The following is a 16,852-nucleotide window of genomic DNA, read 5'->3' on the forward strand; positions in this document are numbered from 1 at the left end:
GAAAGCACCTGAAAACAATTTAAAACACTTTCTAAAAATTATTTTTGGAGAAGTGGGCTCCCCATGGCACACTAAGGTGGCACAAGGCATTGACCTACTGAAAATCGAGGGAAACAGCTTGCCCCTTCAAGAAATTTCACATTCTGCCTGAGCCTTAGCTATCAAGCGCCAAGTCCAGACCATCTCGTACGAGCTCGACTGCTCATCACTCCGATATAACCCATTAACCCTGGCCCTGGACAAGTCTTACATTCCTGGCAAACCCCAACCGTATCTGCGAGACCCACTATCACCCCAAGCGAGAAAGAAAATTCTGTATCTGCACCTCTTGGCCCTTGGGATCGTAGATTTTAACCCAAAATGGGCACGAATGGATTGTGCCATTGCCTGCCGGCTATGCAACTACCGCAGAGAATCCTGGTTACACCTTTTGTGCTGTTGTACAAAGTTGGTCAGCGATCGCCATCGTCTGCTGCGCCCGGCCCTACGGAACCTAGGCTATAGAACCTGCAGAGAGGCCTCGGACTGGTGCTTTACGGAAACAATGACGTGTCTACTAGCTAGGGTCGGCAAGTTCATCCATCAAGTCAGAACTGCATTTGACACCTACCAAAAGGCTACTGACCCTAAGGTTCCTGTTATTGAGCCATGAACTCCATCAGGTGCCCTAATTATACAAGCTGTCAGTCCTTTAGGAGCTATTGCTAAGTAATTGGGATTACTTGACCCAGAAACCAAACTAGGGGCGGATAAGGGGCCAATGAAGTACTCTCCCATTTACATATGGCATTGAGTTGAGATTAACCTTGCTGAATTCTGATTTAACTGTCCAGACTCTCGAAGGCGTAAAGACAAGGAACAAACAAAAGAAGTTTTAACGGACATAATGTAGTAAAAACAGTCATTATGAAATCCTAATGTTGTATATAGGGTTTTATTGCGGGAAGGGTATTTTGGGGGGGGGGGGTCCAGGGGGGACGCTCATGTGTTTTATACTGTAAAGATTTTAAGTAATCGCACAGTCAATAAAGTTTTACTTACTTACCCTAGTGTGGGTAACATGTCTTGATAGTGAAATACTGCCAATTTCGTTTTTCACTATTGAAAGGATATCTTGCCCATAGAATAACATGGGGAATGCTGTGTGACATGTTTACCTGCATATCTTCCCATAACGGCAAGATGGACATATAGAATATGGTATCCCTGAACTCAGAATTTAATAACACATCCTTTAGTGAAGATGGTTTTTAAATTCTAAGTTTGGAAATAGCACTTTTAGAAAGAGGCTATTTTCCTGTTCAACCTTTCTGTGTGCCTCTGCCTGGTTGTGTATTGACTGTCTGGTTTGTGGTTGACAGGGGCTGGGGGTGGCTCCAGGAGGATGGCTGAATCAGCACAAGGCTGAATGGACCCATCTGCATGTAGATTGGTGGGAGGAGTAGCACCTGGGTCTCAATAGGGCTGTGCCTGCCTGCCACAATGCTGGCTCCACCTCCTGCGGTGCCTCTGATGGCCCTGGCCCACACTCACAAAGGAAGAAGAGGTGAAGTGGCAGAGTGTACTCAGAACTGGTTTAGATTGGGTCCAGGAGCCCTCACACAAGAAGAACAAAGACTTTTGGGGTATAAAAGTAGGACTGGAGCCCCAGTAAAAATAGATTAGGAAACTTTGTGATCAAGAAGGAATCCGTGCTGAGTGTCTGGGAGCTGACCTACAGTTGCTGTGATTGCTGAGGAAGGGACTGTCTGCTGTGTGCTGTGTTCCCCTAACTTGAAGAGGCGCTGTGCTGTGTGCTTTGCCCCTCTGAAGCCTGCCTGTCTCCAAGGGCCTAAGAAGAGCTGGGAACTCAGGGATACAAAAGTTCTCCAGCACCCACCCTTCCAGTTGCTGTGTGGGTCTCTGCGCTGTGCCTTCGTGAAGCTGTCCCCCTGAGTAATCTGTCTCGGTGTGCTCATCGGCACACAGCTCGGGCGTAAGGTTGTGAGGCCTGCTCTGCCTCAAACGTGATCTGCTCCAGGATTGAGTCCCTCACGCTCTGTGTGTGTGGATTAATGCACCGTTGAGGAACTTTGGAGCGCTTGCTTTGCCCCCGAGCGCTGTGTGTGCATTGACTCCACCGCTGCCCCTCGAGCTGAGTTGTGTGCCTGAGGCCGGGTTCGCCACTCTGAGAAGGAGCCTTGAAAACACCCTGTCAGTATTCACCACCACTGGCCCGGGATCGTCATTTTCGAGCCATGCTTGGATTGGTCACAGCAAAGAGGATTTCCCCCAGCAACGCGGAGGTTCGTCAAGCGGAGCTACGTTGCATCTAGAGAGGCGCGAGGTGTCCCCTAGCAACCGGGGTTCCCTCACACTCGTCATCGAGGAAAGGAGCAGCCTGACCTGAGGCAGAGGCACGTCCCACCGGCAAAAGCGGCTTCACCGGAGATCAGCGCGGACAGCAGAGCCCCCTTCACATCCTAAGGTAACCGGTAACCGGAGTTTGCACAGGGGGGAGATTATGATCACACGTGCTACCGGTGGGCCTGCCTTCTCTTTACAGGTCGCCCTGTTGCTACCTATGGCAAACTGCATTTTAAAACTGCAGCCAGTACCTCAAAAAAGCTTTCCTTCATAACACAGACAGGAAGGCTCAATTATAAGGCCTGTCTATATTATGCGATCGTGCAAATAACGTCTACGGTGCCAGCTGCACGTGCGACTGACTCTGTCTCAGCTCCTCCAGAATTCCAAAGAAATCGCCTTGCCTGGAAATCTATCTATTTCACTATTGTCCAGCCAGCATTGAAATTACATTGTGAAATGCAATGCTCCTTTGCTGCAGCTTTTTGTTGAAAACTGTTCTCACAATATAGGTTAATAAAACACATTGCCAGCTCGGTTTTATCAGCTTTACGGATTCCAGGCGGCGTGTACTTCCCAGTTTGTTGACCTATCTCTGCTAGGGTCCGTGTCCCCACCTGCTTCTCCTCCATCAGTTCAAACCCAGTATTCCCTCTTCCAGAACCTCTTCTGCTGTACCCTCTTCCAATTTTAAAACTGCATCCCTCTCTGCTCTCTTCCCCTACCTCATATATTCTCGGTTGTGGTAACGTGTCATCCACTATGACCACTCAGAAATAATTGGCTGCGTCACTGTTTATTTTTTTCTTATGTATGGAATGTTCCCAGATCCCATATTTTTAATCTTACTGGCAAACATCTTAGGCTTTATCCAGTGTATTATACTGGGTCACTGAGGCTTCCTACAAAAACACCCATCCTCCACCCAGTTCCCTAGGGAAAATAGCTGTGATTAATTTTGTTTACTAAATGGAATTAACATCTTCCTCCCAAAAAAAGGCTCACTTCACTTAACCGCTGCCGTAATCAATTACCATCAAATAAAACACATTTGAAGACTTCAGTTCTTAAACTTAAAAAAAGATACTATAAGTTGGATTTACCCATGCAGTAAGTGTGAGATGGACACTTCAGTTCCCTCCACCTATTTAAGCTCTTACTCTGTGCTTGTAATAATGTGTGTGCTTATACTTTATATTTAAGGCTCCAGTTTCAACGCTAAAGACAAAGCTCCACACTACACAATTCAAAACCACCCAGCATAATTACACACTATATAATTCAAAAACAAAAAACAAACAAATCAACAGCACACTTACATAACACACAACATACATACATTCCACACCACATAATTCCACATCACACCACAAAATTCAACAGCACATCACACAATTAAACTCCACTACATAACACTCCACAAACAAAATAACATACCACATAATTACCCTCCGCAACACTCACTCCCAATACACACTTTTCCTATACACTAAAAACCACATAATTACTATCCACATAATTCCACTGCACATCGACCCACATAAATCCACTATACACCACATACATGCAATCAAATCCAAAACACATGATTAAAAAACATTTACATTTACAACGCCAATAGTTCCTAAATCTTGTAAATGTGAGACCTATTGCATTGCAAATGCTTGTTTTTATTGAGATTTAGGTATTGTTAACATTTTCAGTCTTCAGACAACCGTGTACACCTAGGATAGGTATAGAAAGCGTAAATGTTGGCCAAGCTTCCTTCTTAGCTAAGAAACAATAAGCCTGTATTTCACCTCTAGTAATTCCAGTTCCGTTACACTCTGCGATTGGCAGGCAAGGTCATATTTACAGAGATGTACGTGGTTAAGTGGGGCAATATGTTCCTGTGTTTGTGGGTGTTTTTGTGTGTGTGTTTGTGAGTGAATGAAGGGGAGTGCATGAAAAAATTTACAGCGAGTATAGCTGTGAGTAGTGAACGAGTGAGTCGGAGAATAAATGAGATTGAGTGAGTGCTAGTAAATCAGTAGAAATGAGTGAGAGTGTGTTTGTGAGTGTCACTGTTGGGAGTCTGTCTCTGGACCTGGCATACTTAAGGTAATCCTAGTCATATAGGGTACCTAAGGCAAAATGCCAGCACTGGTACATTGGAGGAAATTCATAGCCAAGGGGTACTCTTGGTAAAATGCTGATGCTGGCACACTGAATGTAATATTAGCCATATGGGATACATGTTTCAAAATACTGCCACATGCGCAGTGGACATAATTCTTGACATAAGGGGCAGTGATGCAAAATTATTGGTATCAGCATATTGGAGGTAATTGGGGGTGTAATCTTGGCATAAATGCTAACCATGACATGGTGGTGCACCCATGAGAAAATTCTGTCCCTGGTACAATGGAAGTAATAATTGACAAAGGGGCGAATGGACGTGGGTGGCACCCACCGAACATTTTGAAAAAAGTAGAGGTTCAGGACTGGCTTCAGTGCCTTGTCACAACAGTGGCTGTTGAGCAAATAGTGTAAACATTCTGTTCTAAGATGCACTATTTGACCCAATTCTTGTCAAAATTTTCTCCGAGGTGAAGCCCTCTGAACACTCCTAAAGACGTCAGGCTACGTTGCTTTAATTTGGAGCAAGGGTTATGCACCGCCACTTTCACTAATCACCAGCCACTACTGTTGATTACAGTTATGACTTTGTTCTGAAGTTTTGCTTGAATCCACTCAGGCAATCATAGATTTATTACCCTTTATGTCTCATTGTTTTTAGCATCCCTTATCCTTTTTAACTCCGGTTATTTGAAACCCAAAAACGAAAGTTGCCAAAGAAGGACTCTTTAGTTGCAGCTTTCTTTTTGAATTTCTTTTTATTTAAGACAACTGTAAAAACGAAAACAAAATTAGTCACACTGTATTCTATTTTTTCATCAAAGTATCCTAACCCTGTACAGCCAGATGAAGGATTCCAGTCTTGGACAGGGCCTCTGCTACTCTGTGTGCAGTTCATGCAATCCAGCTCCCATGCTGAGCCTCTTCACAGGTGACAGCACTTGGGGAGTGAATATGTAAAGCATCAGCTGCTGACTGCACACATACCAGTCTCCTGTTGAACGGACTGTACTTTGATATGGCTGCCAATAACCCATGGTTCTTGCCAGAGGACCAGCTTCAAGCGCTCCTCTCACAGAGAAGTCTTCATAAAGCCTTTCCACTCTGGCACTGGATCTCAACCTAAATCACTGTCACTTGAGTCCCAGTCAACAGGCGCAATAAGCACACCAAGTCCTAGAAGGCAAGAAAAGTGCACAATTTAAAAGGATTCTCTTTTGTTGTGTACTTACCACTTGAACAGCTAAGCTAAAAAGCTGAGGGTATTAGAATGTACAGTTCAGGTCAAACGTTTTCTGGGTGATAACAGCTCACAGTGATTCCTCACTACCATTTTGGAACATTGTAAAATGAATTGAATGAAACCATAAATCCTTAAATAGAATTCTTTCCGAAAATATTTTCTGGCACAGTATAATACTGTATAATACTTGCACAGACTCTGTTATGTTAGGTCATGTTTATTTATATATAGCTCACGAGTCACCCGGGAGGGTATTCAGGTGTGGAAGCAGGAGCTGTATTGGCCGAGCCAGAGCCAGGGCTGGTTGAAGAGCCAGGTCTTTAGTTTCTAGGCAGCACTGAAGTCCCAGGCTTTAGGTATGTGTAGGAGAAGGCATGACCAATAGATCTGGTTCAGTGTGTGCAAGGGCTGCAGGGGGTTGCAAGTAGGAATCTGGCTGAACAGAGGTGTCTGGCAGGTTAGTGGAAGTTTAAGTGGTTGGTGAGGTACGTGGGACTAAACTTATGTAAGGCATTATATGTGTGCGTGAGGGGTTTGACAAGTGCTTGTTTGTGGACTGGAAGCCAGTGGAGCTCTTTGCAGTGGGAGGTGATGTGATTTTGAAGTGGGAGGTTGGAGGTGAGTTTGGCTGCTGAGTATTGCACTGTCTGGAGTCTTCCGGTCAGTTGGATGTTGCTTTCGACATGGAGTGTGTTGCCATACCACAGCTTTCTAGGGATGAGGGCTCATGACTGCCTCATCTGAACTATCTGCAGTTATTTACCACAAAATGCTGATCTTAGGCATAATTATTACTTTCTGTAATTGCTAATGCCATGCGGTGTCAACATATATCAAATATGATAACCATAAGTTAAAGTGTCAATGAGCGTGTCCCTAAATGATCACTAAATTAAAATGGAACACTTGGCTGTGCCCTATTCTCGATATAAACTACTGTAATTAGTTTATATCAAGCCTAAACGTGACTATGAAAACAAACAGTTTTTAAATGCAACATTGAAATGTAAGTCGGTAACTGTTGCACCTGATATCCTTGGAGTGGTTTTGCTAGCGTTAGGACTCTGAACACTTTACTTCTGCTAACCAGTGCTAAAGTACTTGTGCTCTCTCCTTTAGACATGGCAAAATTAGGTTACACCCAATTGTTGTGGGATTTTTCTTGTGTTGTGTTTTCACTACATTACTCTTGGTGTGCTGACTGCTTTTCTGCCAGGATATCAAAGGGTTAATCACAAGTTAATTTGGGGTTTGCTTGTGTTTCCCCTGACAAGAATTGTGATAGCCGTTTAAGTAGGGTTTCAAACCCCTCAACCAGTATCTCAATTTCCTACAGTAACCAATCAACAAAGTGTTAAATGGCATGCCTTTTTAATGATGCCAACATTAAATCACAACGAGGAGAGGTCTCTGGCTTACTAAACCCCTCAGCATCAAATTTGTTTGGTAAAAAATCCCTGGTGAGCTTTTTAGTGCTATTATCTATCTTTCATGTTTTAGGAGATGCGTCACAGCACACTGCAGTACTGAAGGGATAGAAACTTATACAAATCAGAAAGGTAGGTTTCCTATACTGTGCCAATATCTCAGCCATTTAATTATGGCTCTTGAAGCTAACGTGCCTCACTGCAACGAGCTAATATGCTTATTTGCTAACCAGAAGGTTGTTTGCCAAGGCTGAGAAAAGTCATCCCTCATCTTATCTAATAGGCAAATGCAAAACCCAATTGTGATTGGAAACCTTTGTCCTGTCTGTCAGCTGCGGCCCAGTACTTAGAGGTGGATATGAGCACAAGAACTCCCCTGAACCATCTTCAGACTCCATGCCTGACAGGTAGGAAGGGCTGATTATGTGTGATGCTATAACAGTGGTGTTTTGTTGAACTTGGATATATGTCAAGCAGTTCTAAATAACTTTTTTAATTATGCCTTTTTCATGTTGGAATATCCTTAGTTCAGCATCTGAGGTGAAGCAATATCACCTAAGTGGCCTATGCACTTTCTCTTCTTCATGAGATAGACATGGTCGCATTCTGAAACCAGTCAAGAGAATGCATGACTTTCCAAGCCTTTATAATTGTTTTGTTTCAGTTTGAGCATCTTTTGTACTGTCTGATCATGCACTGCAAGCTCATGCTCTGCTGATTCTCCTTTATGAAAGCTTTCCATGTCTTCACTTTGGTAACAACTGCCAATGGTCATTGCTGAGCTCCATAACTTCAAAAGAAGAACCTAATAGGGAACTACACCTTGGAGACACAATTGCCACACAGAGTATTGGCTTCTGCTAGACAATTATCTCATCCTGAAGCATTTACGGCAATCAACCTTTCTTCACTGGGCCTTGCCCCTAAGACTGTTCAGGGGTGAGGAACTTTCCCAGGCCTGAGCCTACAGTCTTAACCTGCTTGGAGGAACTTTGCCCTGTACCACAAACTTTGAGAAAGTAATAACCCTCCCAAAAGGGCCCATCGTCCCATTTGGGATAAAACATGTCCACCTTGACTCTTCATTGTCCCTTCTTTCCTCCCTCATTAAAAGTTCAGCATTAGGACAAATTAGAAAAAATGTGGAACACTTACAAAGCGGCAAACACCACTATTACATGAGACATTAAAATTGGATGACTCCAAGCTCTGGGATGGTGGTTTTGAAAACCAGCCCTGACACAATACTGTTGCTTAAAGTGGGATCAAACCCAGATGCAAGTGGATGAAAGGCTTGGGATTCAGGTGGTGAGGAAGTCTCTAACCAGGTGCATATACATCATTCCACCATTGCTTGATGCATTTTCAACGAGCCTGGCTTGAATTGTTCACTGCTTGACAGTGAGGGTGTTGCTGATTCAAAGGTATGGCAAAGAGCTACTATGTGCAAACCCCCAATGCATGATGTAGATGTCTTCAGGACTCGTTATAGAGAAACTATATAACTTTTTCAGTCTTACTGAAGAGCAGTTTATTCCAGAGTCAAGCTTTCCTGAGTCCATGGCAAGTGTGCCTTTTTAGGTCTCGCTTAGGCAGCGATTACACTGTCTCTTCAAGACATGGGGTATTCTGGATATGGGCAGGAAGCTCTGCCCACTTTCCGCCCATCTTTTTAATTGGCTCATGTCGCTGTCCTTTGTAAATGGTGGCTTTTCATTGGTCAATAGTCTTAGTAGGCACTCCTGAATACCCCCTTTTCTCTTCTTGTAACCTCCCATGAGGACAAACCCCGTTACATGTGTTGCTACTCTGTACCTTTTAGTTATAGCCTTCAAGCATTATTTTCTTAAGCACCATTCCCCTGCCTGCTGTTGTAGGTAGGACACACTCTCCTTGCAAAGTTTATTTTTTTTATTTAACCAGTGCGGCAGGCACGCCTCAGCACTAATAATGGTGGCCCCACTTTTCTTTTTTTTTTTTATTGCGATTGCGGAAGCGGCTGTATGCCTTTTTTCCAGTTATTTTACTTTTCATACAATGGCAGCACCAGCTCTTTAGCTTTAAACATCTTAAGCTTTACTTTGAAGCAATCGAGGCACCCACACTTTAGCTTAGGATGTTCAAAGGCTAAGCATGGCTGCTACCATTGTAACAAAAATAAACAAATAGAAAAAAAAGCATGCCTCCACCTTTTTTTCTTTTTGCTTACTTTTATTACAAGTGCAGCACTGGTGCTTTAGCTTTAAAAATCTTAAGCTAAAGTGTGGGTGCTGCGATTGCTTCGAAAGTAAAGAAATAGAAAAAAATATATATTTCTTTACTTTTGGAACAATCACGGCACCCGCACTTTAGCTTAAGATGTTAAAAGCTAGAGCGTGAGTGCTGTGATCCATTTGCAATGCAATAGCTCTCGCATTACTGAAAGTTTGAGCTTTTGGTAATGCATTATATTAGCAACGCAAACAGCTCAAACGTAAAGCAATGCGAGACCTATTACATTGCAAATGCTTGTTCAATATGTATGAATGGGCAGGCTCCCTCAGGAAGGCAGGGTATTCTGAGCTCTTCAGCTCCACAACATCTAGGCACATATGAGCAGGAGTCACAATCAAGCTTAATCTACTCAAGAGAGAGGATTCACATGTCCATGCTAATCAAAGGCAGGTAACTTCTAAGAAGAGGCGCAAAGTTTCTAGTCAAACAAAGTAGGAGTCAGTTCTCACTCACAGTTCTAGGCTAGGCATTTTTCTACTCCAGGAAAACAGGGAAAATGTATGACAATAAGTATAATGAAACCTAGAAAACACTTCACAGCCGAAATGAGATATGTAAACCAACAATTACAACAATTGAAATTTTACGAATGCACCGAACTGCTAGAACTGACTTTTATGAAATACTTGGTAGATGTAACGAGATATGACAAAAGTCGGGAATTGCCAAAGGTTGACAGGTAATAGAACATTTTTGTATTTCTTAAAGGTTTTGAAAATCTGTAGTTGTTAATCTTGATTTAGTGCATAATGCACACAGTGCAAAAAGACTTAATTCAACTCTGATTGTTAATGAGGGTTAAACAAATAAAATAATACCAGTAAGAAGAATTCAGAGTTAGTTTGAATGCAGAGTATATATGTATATATTCTGGTTCTTACGTATCGAAGGGAAATATATGTCAAACGTGAGCATTACAGACTGTGGTGAAGTAATACCAAGAGATTGAGTTTATATAAACCATTGACCAGATTGGTTTTATGTCTTGCTATGATGATGGTACCACAATGTCAATTAATGAAATAAACCAAAGGAAAAATACAGGTGCACTGGACATAAGCTAGTATTGAAATATGACCCATTGAACTCACTGAAAGTTTCAACTCACATGTTGGGGTCTCTTCGACAACACTCAAATAATAGAATATAAGCTCTTTTATGACGCTATTCTCGAATACGATTTACACCAAGGAGTGCGTTTACAGGCTCTCTGTAAACAACGCACCACCGCAGACAGAAATTAAAGAAAATTAAAATAAACACTATCTTGATTCTCCTTACCTCTGAGCAGTGACCAAAAAAGTGAGTGTCTCTTCGTCCCCAGATAGGCGGTTGGTATCAAAGATGACACTAAACTCGTACTGTAGAAAGATAAAGCATTCTCTTTCAGGTGCAGCACTGGGGCTACTTGCAGAAACTTATCACAACATATGAAATTGGAGCAACAAATGAATAATAGCATGCACACTCTGATGCGCTGTTCACTGCTTTGCAGTCACAGAATTTGATTTTAGTTCATGCCCTCATGATCTGTCTTGTCCGTTTTTTTTAATTACTGTGATAAAATGTATTTATTCTATAGAATGCACATGACAGTAAATAAAACCACCGTTTATGAGCATTTAACTGCAAAGTTTCAAGGTCGGATTATATAAAATACCAGGTTGACGATCATTTCTACCTAAGTGCTATTCATCACCGTATTACAAATTTGTAAGCGGTGCAGTATTTTGTCTATTTGTTATGGAGGTCAAGTCAACTTTTTGTCCCAGTAAAATCATTTTTTATATTTACTCGACGTAGAATATTGATTATAAAACACTTTAACAAGTCAGCTGACACTTTCAGAGACCTGAAGGTCGCAAATACGAATCCGGTCAATTGTACATTGAGTACGATTAAGTTGAGTGATAGTAACATCTCTTATTAACAGCACCATGGCCCTCATTACAAATGACTACTAAATGGCTGTCTAGTCAGTAACCAGATTTCAGAGATCTACAGGAACACCAAGGATCTGTTTAATGTGGGACAAAATAAGAATTACTATGAAAATTGAACGCAGAATTACAAATTCCCAGTAATTCCTCATTTCCTAGTGGACCCTCTGGTCTCTGTTGGTAATGGCTGTATTTTCCCCACACCTTGGATTACCAGTATCCCCAGAATTGGTAACTTTAGGGCAAATAATGACTTGCCCACTCACAGACAGGGCCTAAAATATTGCAATATTGAGGTTTTATTTTTAATCATAATAGTTTGTAATGCAGTTCTAAATAACACTTTGAAGCAAATTAGCACCGTTTTGGCACTTTAGGGAATACATCCTCGATTCACAAATATTAACCCTCTACCATAATTACTTTCACCTATGAAGCTTAATTCCCTTTGCCAGAACAATACAGATTAGAAAATCAAATGTACCAATATGCTAATGATGTCTGCAATCCAAAGATATCAACCTTGTTAATATTACGAAAAGCATACGCAAATCTAAAAATACTACAATGTGGCAATTAACTTCTTCAAACGATCACCATTTGCTTCTCTTTTACGCAATTTGCACAGTTGGATCCATTTGCCACATAGTTTCAGCAACTGCTCGAAATCTGTGATACAGCAGAGCAGGTATAAGGTATCCTGCTTCACTCCCTATACAATTCATTACTATAACCTTTCTGTGTAAAATATAGAACTATCTATTATTAATAAAGCAGGTGCAGCGAGCCGGAGGGCTAGGAGTGCAAAGGGTCAATAGCACCCTAATTATGTCTGATGTTTACTACCCAATCAGGTGGTGGGTCCATTTTCCTTAATTACTCTAGGATCCTTTGCACTCTTGCTCTCCCAATGAAGATATAATAGCTAGACGTCTTATTATCTAGAAACAATGTTCAATATGTTTGACATCAGTAGCAACGAGTGTCATCAAGACAACATCAGCAGATACTTGTGAGAGAGAGTGTTTCTGCACCAGGGTGATCTGACTACTGCACCTGGAAACAGGATCTGATAACAGACGTGACATCTGATGGCTATACACAAGGAAGGTGAATAATTTGATTGTAAACTTGAATCTGATTTTGGCACAACAGTGATCTGGTAAAAAGACTAGAACGTTCTGAGTGCGCCGTTGAAACACATTACACCATAGATCACTATAGCAGCAAATTTGATCATAATGAAGGTTTGATAAGCGGGTTGGCTGGGATCAGTACTGTTGCATACAGTTTGGGGCTCATCTAATTTCAACCTATTCTAGATTCAGCCACAGAAATACACTGAGTTATTATGTTGATGATCTAAACCAAACCATTGGAGGGGTCTCAGGAGCTCAAAAGGGATCCAAAGAGAACTTAAGGAGCAGAGTTGTGGGATGGGCCTACCGCGCCCAGCTTGAGAGAAGTGAGTGAACAGGATCATGAGACATCCGCAGAGCAGCATTTGGAGGTCTCTTATGGGAAGCAGAAAAGGCAGCACCCTGGAATTAGCTTTTTTATGCCTGTTTTGTGGTGTATGTCCAACACAGTAGGCATTCCACACAGTGTAATGGAGAAAGAGTGCAAACATGGACAATTAAGGGTTGGCTCTAGTACTGATGAAGCTCTTTGAAATAACTTGTGTCTAGCAAGATGTGTGAATCATGAGACCTAAGCTACATATAGATCTGGGTATAAAGCAATCTAAAGAACACCTCTTGTGAACACCTGAGTTCACATTTATGAGGAGCATATCCAAGAAAAAAGGTTAAGCAACAGGACCAAGATTAGCAACATCCATTCACAAAAAAAATATGTTGCTAAGAAAAGAATTTCTAAATATCATGGTGCAAAAGTTATCAACTAACAACATGGAGCTGGGATCTTCAGTGCCCAGAGTCAGAGTGCTTACCCTTACAGTCCCATTTTCTATTGATTGCTGATGCAACCCTAGATTTTCTAGTGAAGAATTCGTACTGCCTGGGGTCCTCTAGTGAATTTCCTTCAGGTATTACCAGGATGAAATTGCATGTGCCAAAAACCCAGAACTGAAGGCAAATTGTGCCACACTTGGGCTACGGCCAATAAAGTTTCTGATCTCTCATTGAGGCTTACAAAAAGGAAATTGGAGGGTTTCATGACAGGCGGAAAGGCATCTGAATTGCGAGTAAAGAGGGCAGGGTAAGAGATCCTGCAGCTAAATACAGGAGGCTGTACTGCAGTGATCAGAGAGAGGACCATGATTGGTGAAAAGTGAGGGCATTGTCAGAGGAGAATATATTGGACAGTACCAATGAAGATGCACAACCCAAAATCGTCACCGCGGGCAATCTCAAGCATATTTTTTCCAGTGCTGTGCATCTTAAGTCTAACATTAGTTCTTATTCAAAAATGTTTGTGCTGAACCAGATGCACTGCTGAGTGGAAGTCTTAAGCAACAGAGGAGTTTAAGTCTGAAAAGGGAATGTGTTCTTTGCACAACAGATTAAACCTACGGTAAACATAGGTGTGCCTGGACACCAGCTGACAATAGCGTACCCTGCAGCTAATAATACTACTACAACCAATCCCAGCCAGATTTGGTGGGCTGGGTGAAAAGCTTTACTGGGTCTTTTTTAGGTTTGTGTCCCAAGAAACAGTTCCTAATTAGGAAGACATAGAGCATAGGGAAAGTTAAAACACAGTACTTGTCGCCACTTAGTGGTATTGCCACACTGGCTGCATTAAAGGGTGAAAATCCAGGCTTTCTGTTCTATGAGTAGCAAACGAGAAGGGCCCCTTAATGTGACGGTCTTGGGGTGAAAAGCGCAAGCTGTCCTCCCCTTGTGATGGCTCTGGTGCAAGCTTTGCTGGTCCTTAAATGGCACCAAGTGAGACAGGAAAAGAGTGAGGCTGTGGAGGGCATCGCAACATATTCTTTCACTGAAGTACAGTGATGCACTGAACAACCACAGCAGTTAATACCTCTTTAATGAAAAAACATAGTATGTAGGTGTATAATTAAACTGCTCCATTCAAGAATCACAGCTTAATGCTAGCCGTTCGTAATTAGGCCCCATGTTTAGTATGCTGTAAAATATTGCAGAAATGACAAGACCGGTCTTGTCGTTGATGGCAGCCATTTGTGCAATATTTTAAACAAGTATTGATATTCTGGGGAATGTCTTGTTTAGCCTCAATTCCAATGGCCTCATCATCTGCAAATCTCAAGGCTTGTCAGATGGGGAGGATGGGATCAGAGGGACTATTATTCCCCAGGCCCCGCACTTTTTGAAGGCCCCGCGCTCATGCTGAACATTTATAGATTTTAGTCTGCTCTTATTAGGTACAGCTAACACATATAATAATATGAGTAGATGGCTCCAAATGCCGCTTCTGGCATGTTTATGTACCTGCAGAACATTATATTTTAAACCTAAAAGCAGTTCCTCTTCCTTAGGACCCCACTTCAGTTTGTCGTCCAAGGCCCCACAACAGCTTCTGACATGCCTTCAAATATAGTCTGTATGGACGCGCTGAGATGCTTTGAGCAGGTACCTTTAATGTCAAGGTCTGCATGTTCCTCTACAGCCCTGCACACTGTGACCATGAGAAGGCACCAGCATGTATTTACAAAGTGACAGAGTGTGAGGAGTTGCGATGCAGAAAGTGTCCAACAAAAAATTTTTTCCCAACATTGATGCGCATAAGGCCCAAGCTGAACACGTACATAGAGGCGGCCCTAACTCAGCAAGAGAGATGACCCACAGTCTTCAATGCAGTCAATCCCCTCCTTGGATGTCAAGATTGAGTGAATAGTTAATCCTCCCATCCTCCTGTGGGAGCAAAGGGCTGTTGGAGAACTCGGATGCGATTCAAGACAGCTAGGCTGATGTTTGTTATTCTTCAGCAGCAAAACAACCTTTACAACAAGGTTTTACCACGTTGTGCCTTTACAATGCATTTTTTAGCACGCGTATTTTTACCGCGTGTATCTATGTTTTTACAACGCATGGCTTTATCACGCATTAAGGGAAAGTTGAAGTTGTGGGGGGTCTCCCTCACAAATACATTGTTTTTATATGTACAAACAATATGTGGTAATAAAATACGTTGTAAAATCATATAGGCTATAATAAATGTGGGGTAGAAAATGCGTTGTTAAGGCATGTGATGTAATTCCCTACATTGTTCCATTGTACAACCCTTCTGTAGGGGAATATAATCAGTAACATGATTACCCAAATTTATTTTTTAATCGTTCGAATCGAAGAATTGTCAGAACAACCCTCTTTGTAGTGGCAGAAGAAGTTGTCCAAAAGCCAAGTAGCCGGTATATCAAACATTCGAACTGCCACTATTGGAATGGCATGTTAGAAAAATAAACCATAAGTGAAGAAATATCATTTCCGTTAAAAGACAGAAAAAAAGGAACTGAGAGGCTATTAGCAGAGAATCTCAGAGAGGACTGAAGTCTGCTTTGAGGCTAATGGAGGCCTGGTGTGGACTGCTGGGAGGGCTATTTGTGAGAAGCTGTTAATTAATGGATCCATTATTTCCCAGACAAATAATAACAACGAGAGACTGTTCGCTATCTGACCTGTGCGTGAGTTATATAATGCATTAACTGATGTCGTCACCAAAAAGCAAAACATGACACCGACCACTAACTGATTTCTTTTATTTTAATAGCTTAAATTCTAGTAAAAGGTCAAGGTTTAGATGCAAAGATTTACTGGTATTGGGCAGACAAGTAAGTAGCACTACCCTAGGCTTATTTACAAATATGTTATTTTGTTGCTCCCTTACAAGCTTTAAGATAAAACCACAGTGTAAGGAGACATGTGCTTACTTTCCTTACCTCTGTCTTAATCAAATAGTAATGCAAATTGCTTTCCATCCATGATCTCCCAGCATGACCTTGAATTAGCCTTGAGCTAAGTGCCTGCCCCCAGCCCTGGCCCTTCTTGCCAGGGTGGAGCAGAGCCACACGTCCGTCACTGCGTGGTCACGCGAGGTCACTCACGCCATGAAGGTCATGCGTGGGTCTGAGCCCCAGGTGTCCACTCCAATTAATCAAGCGCAAGGTTATTGACAGCTCTACAGCTGCCAGCCTAACAGATAAACACATTATTAAACGGGAGTTCTCGTGTCTCTGGATGTATTGTGGGAGAGGACACCCTTATGGCAGAGTGATAAAATATATTAGCTGTGAAGTATTTAGGGGTCTTTACAATCCCTCTAGGGGCGTGCAGGCTGCGTGCTCCCTCCACGTAGATTCCAATCTTCCCAGAGAGCGTCCCGCATTACCAGGGACGTGATCACCAGCAGTTTCCTCGCGGGTGCCAGTGGAGTGTGACTGGCTCAACAGGGCCTAGAGGGAACCATGCCCTCTGCCCCTCAGTCCGTGATAGGCAGATGGGACATCTTGGTGGAGCCATGGAGATGCCCTTGTGCTCAAACAGACTCCTCAGCGGACCTACGCT

General features: G+C 42.4%; 1 protein-coding gene across 1 annotated transcript in view; it reads right to left on the minus strand.

Moving 5' to 3' along the window:
- ITGA9 (integrin subunit alpha 9) overlaps positions 1–16,852 on the minus strand; it is a 913,294-nt gene that overhangs the window by 193,013 nt on the left and 703,429 nt on the right. The window contains exon 20 of the mRNA XM_078688268.1: positions 10,690–10,769. Coding sequence (XP_078544394.1) covers positions 10,690–10,769 — 80 coding nt within the window. The remainder of the gene's footprint in view (positions 1–10,689; positions 10,770–16,852) is intronic.

This window comes from Lissotriton helveticus, chromosome 4_1 (genome assembly GCF_964261635.1).
Source record: "Lissotriton helveticus chromosome 4_1, aLisHel1.1, whole genome shotgun sequence".
Classification (NCBI taxonomy): Eukaryota; Metazoa; Chordata; class Amphibia; order Caudata; family Salamandridae; genus Lissotriton; species Lissotriton helveticus.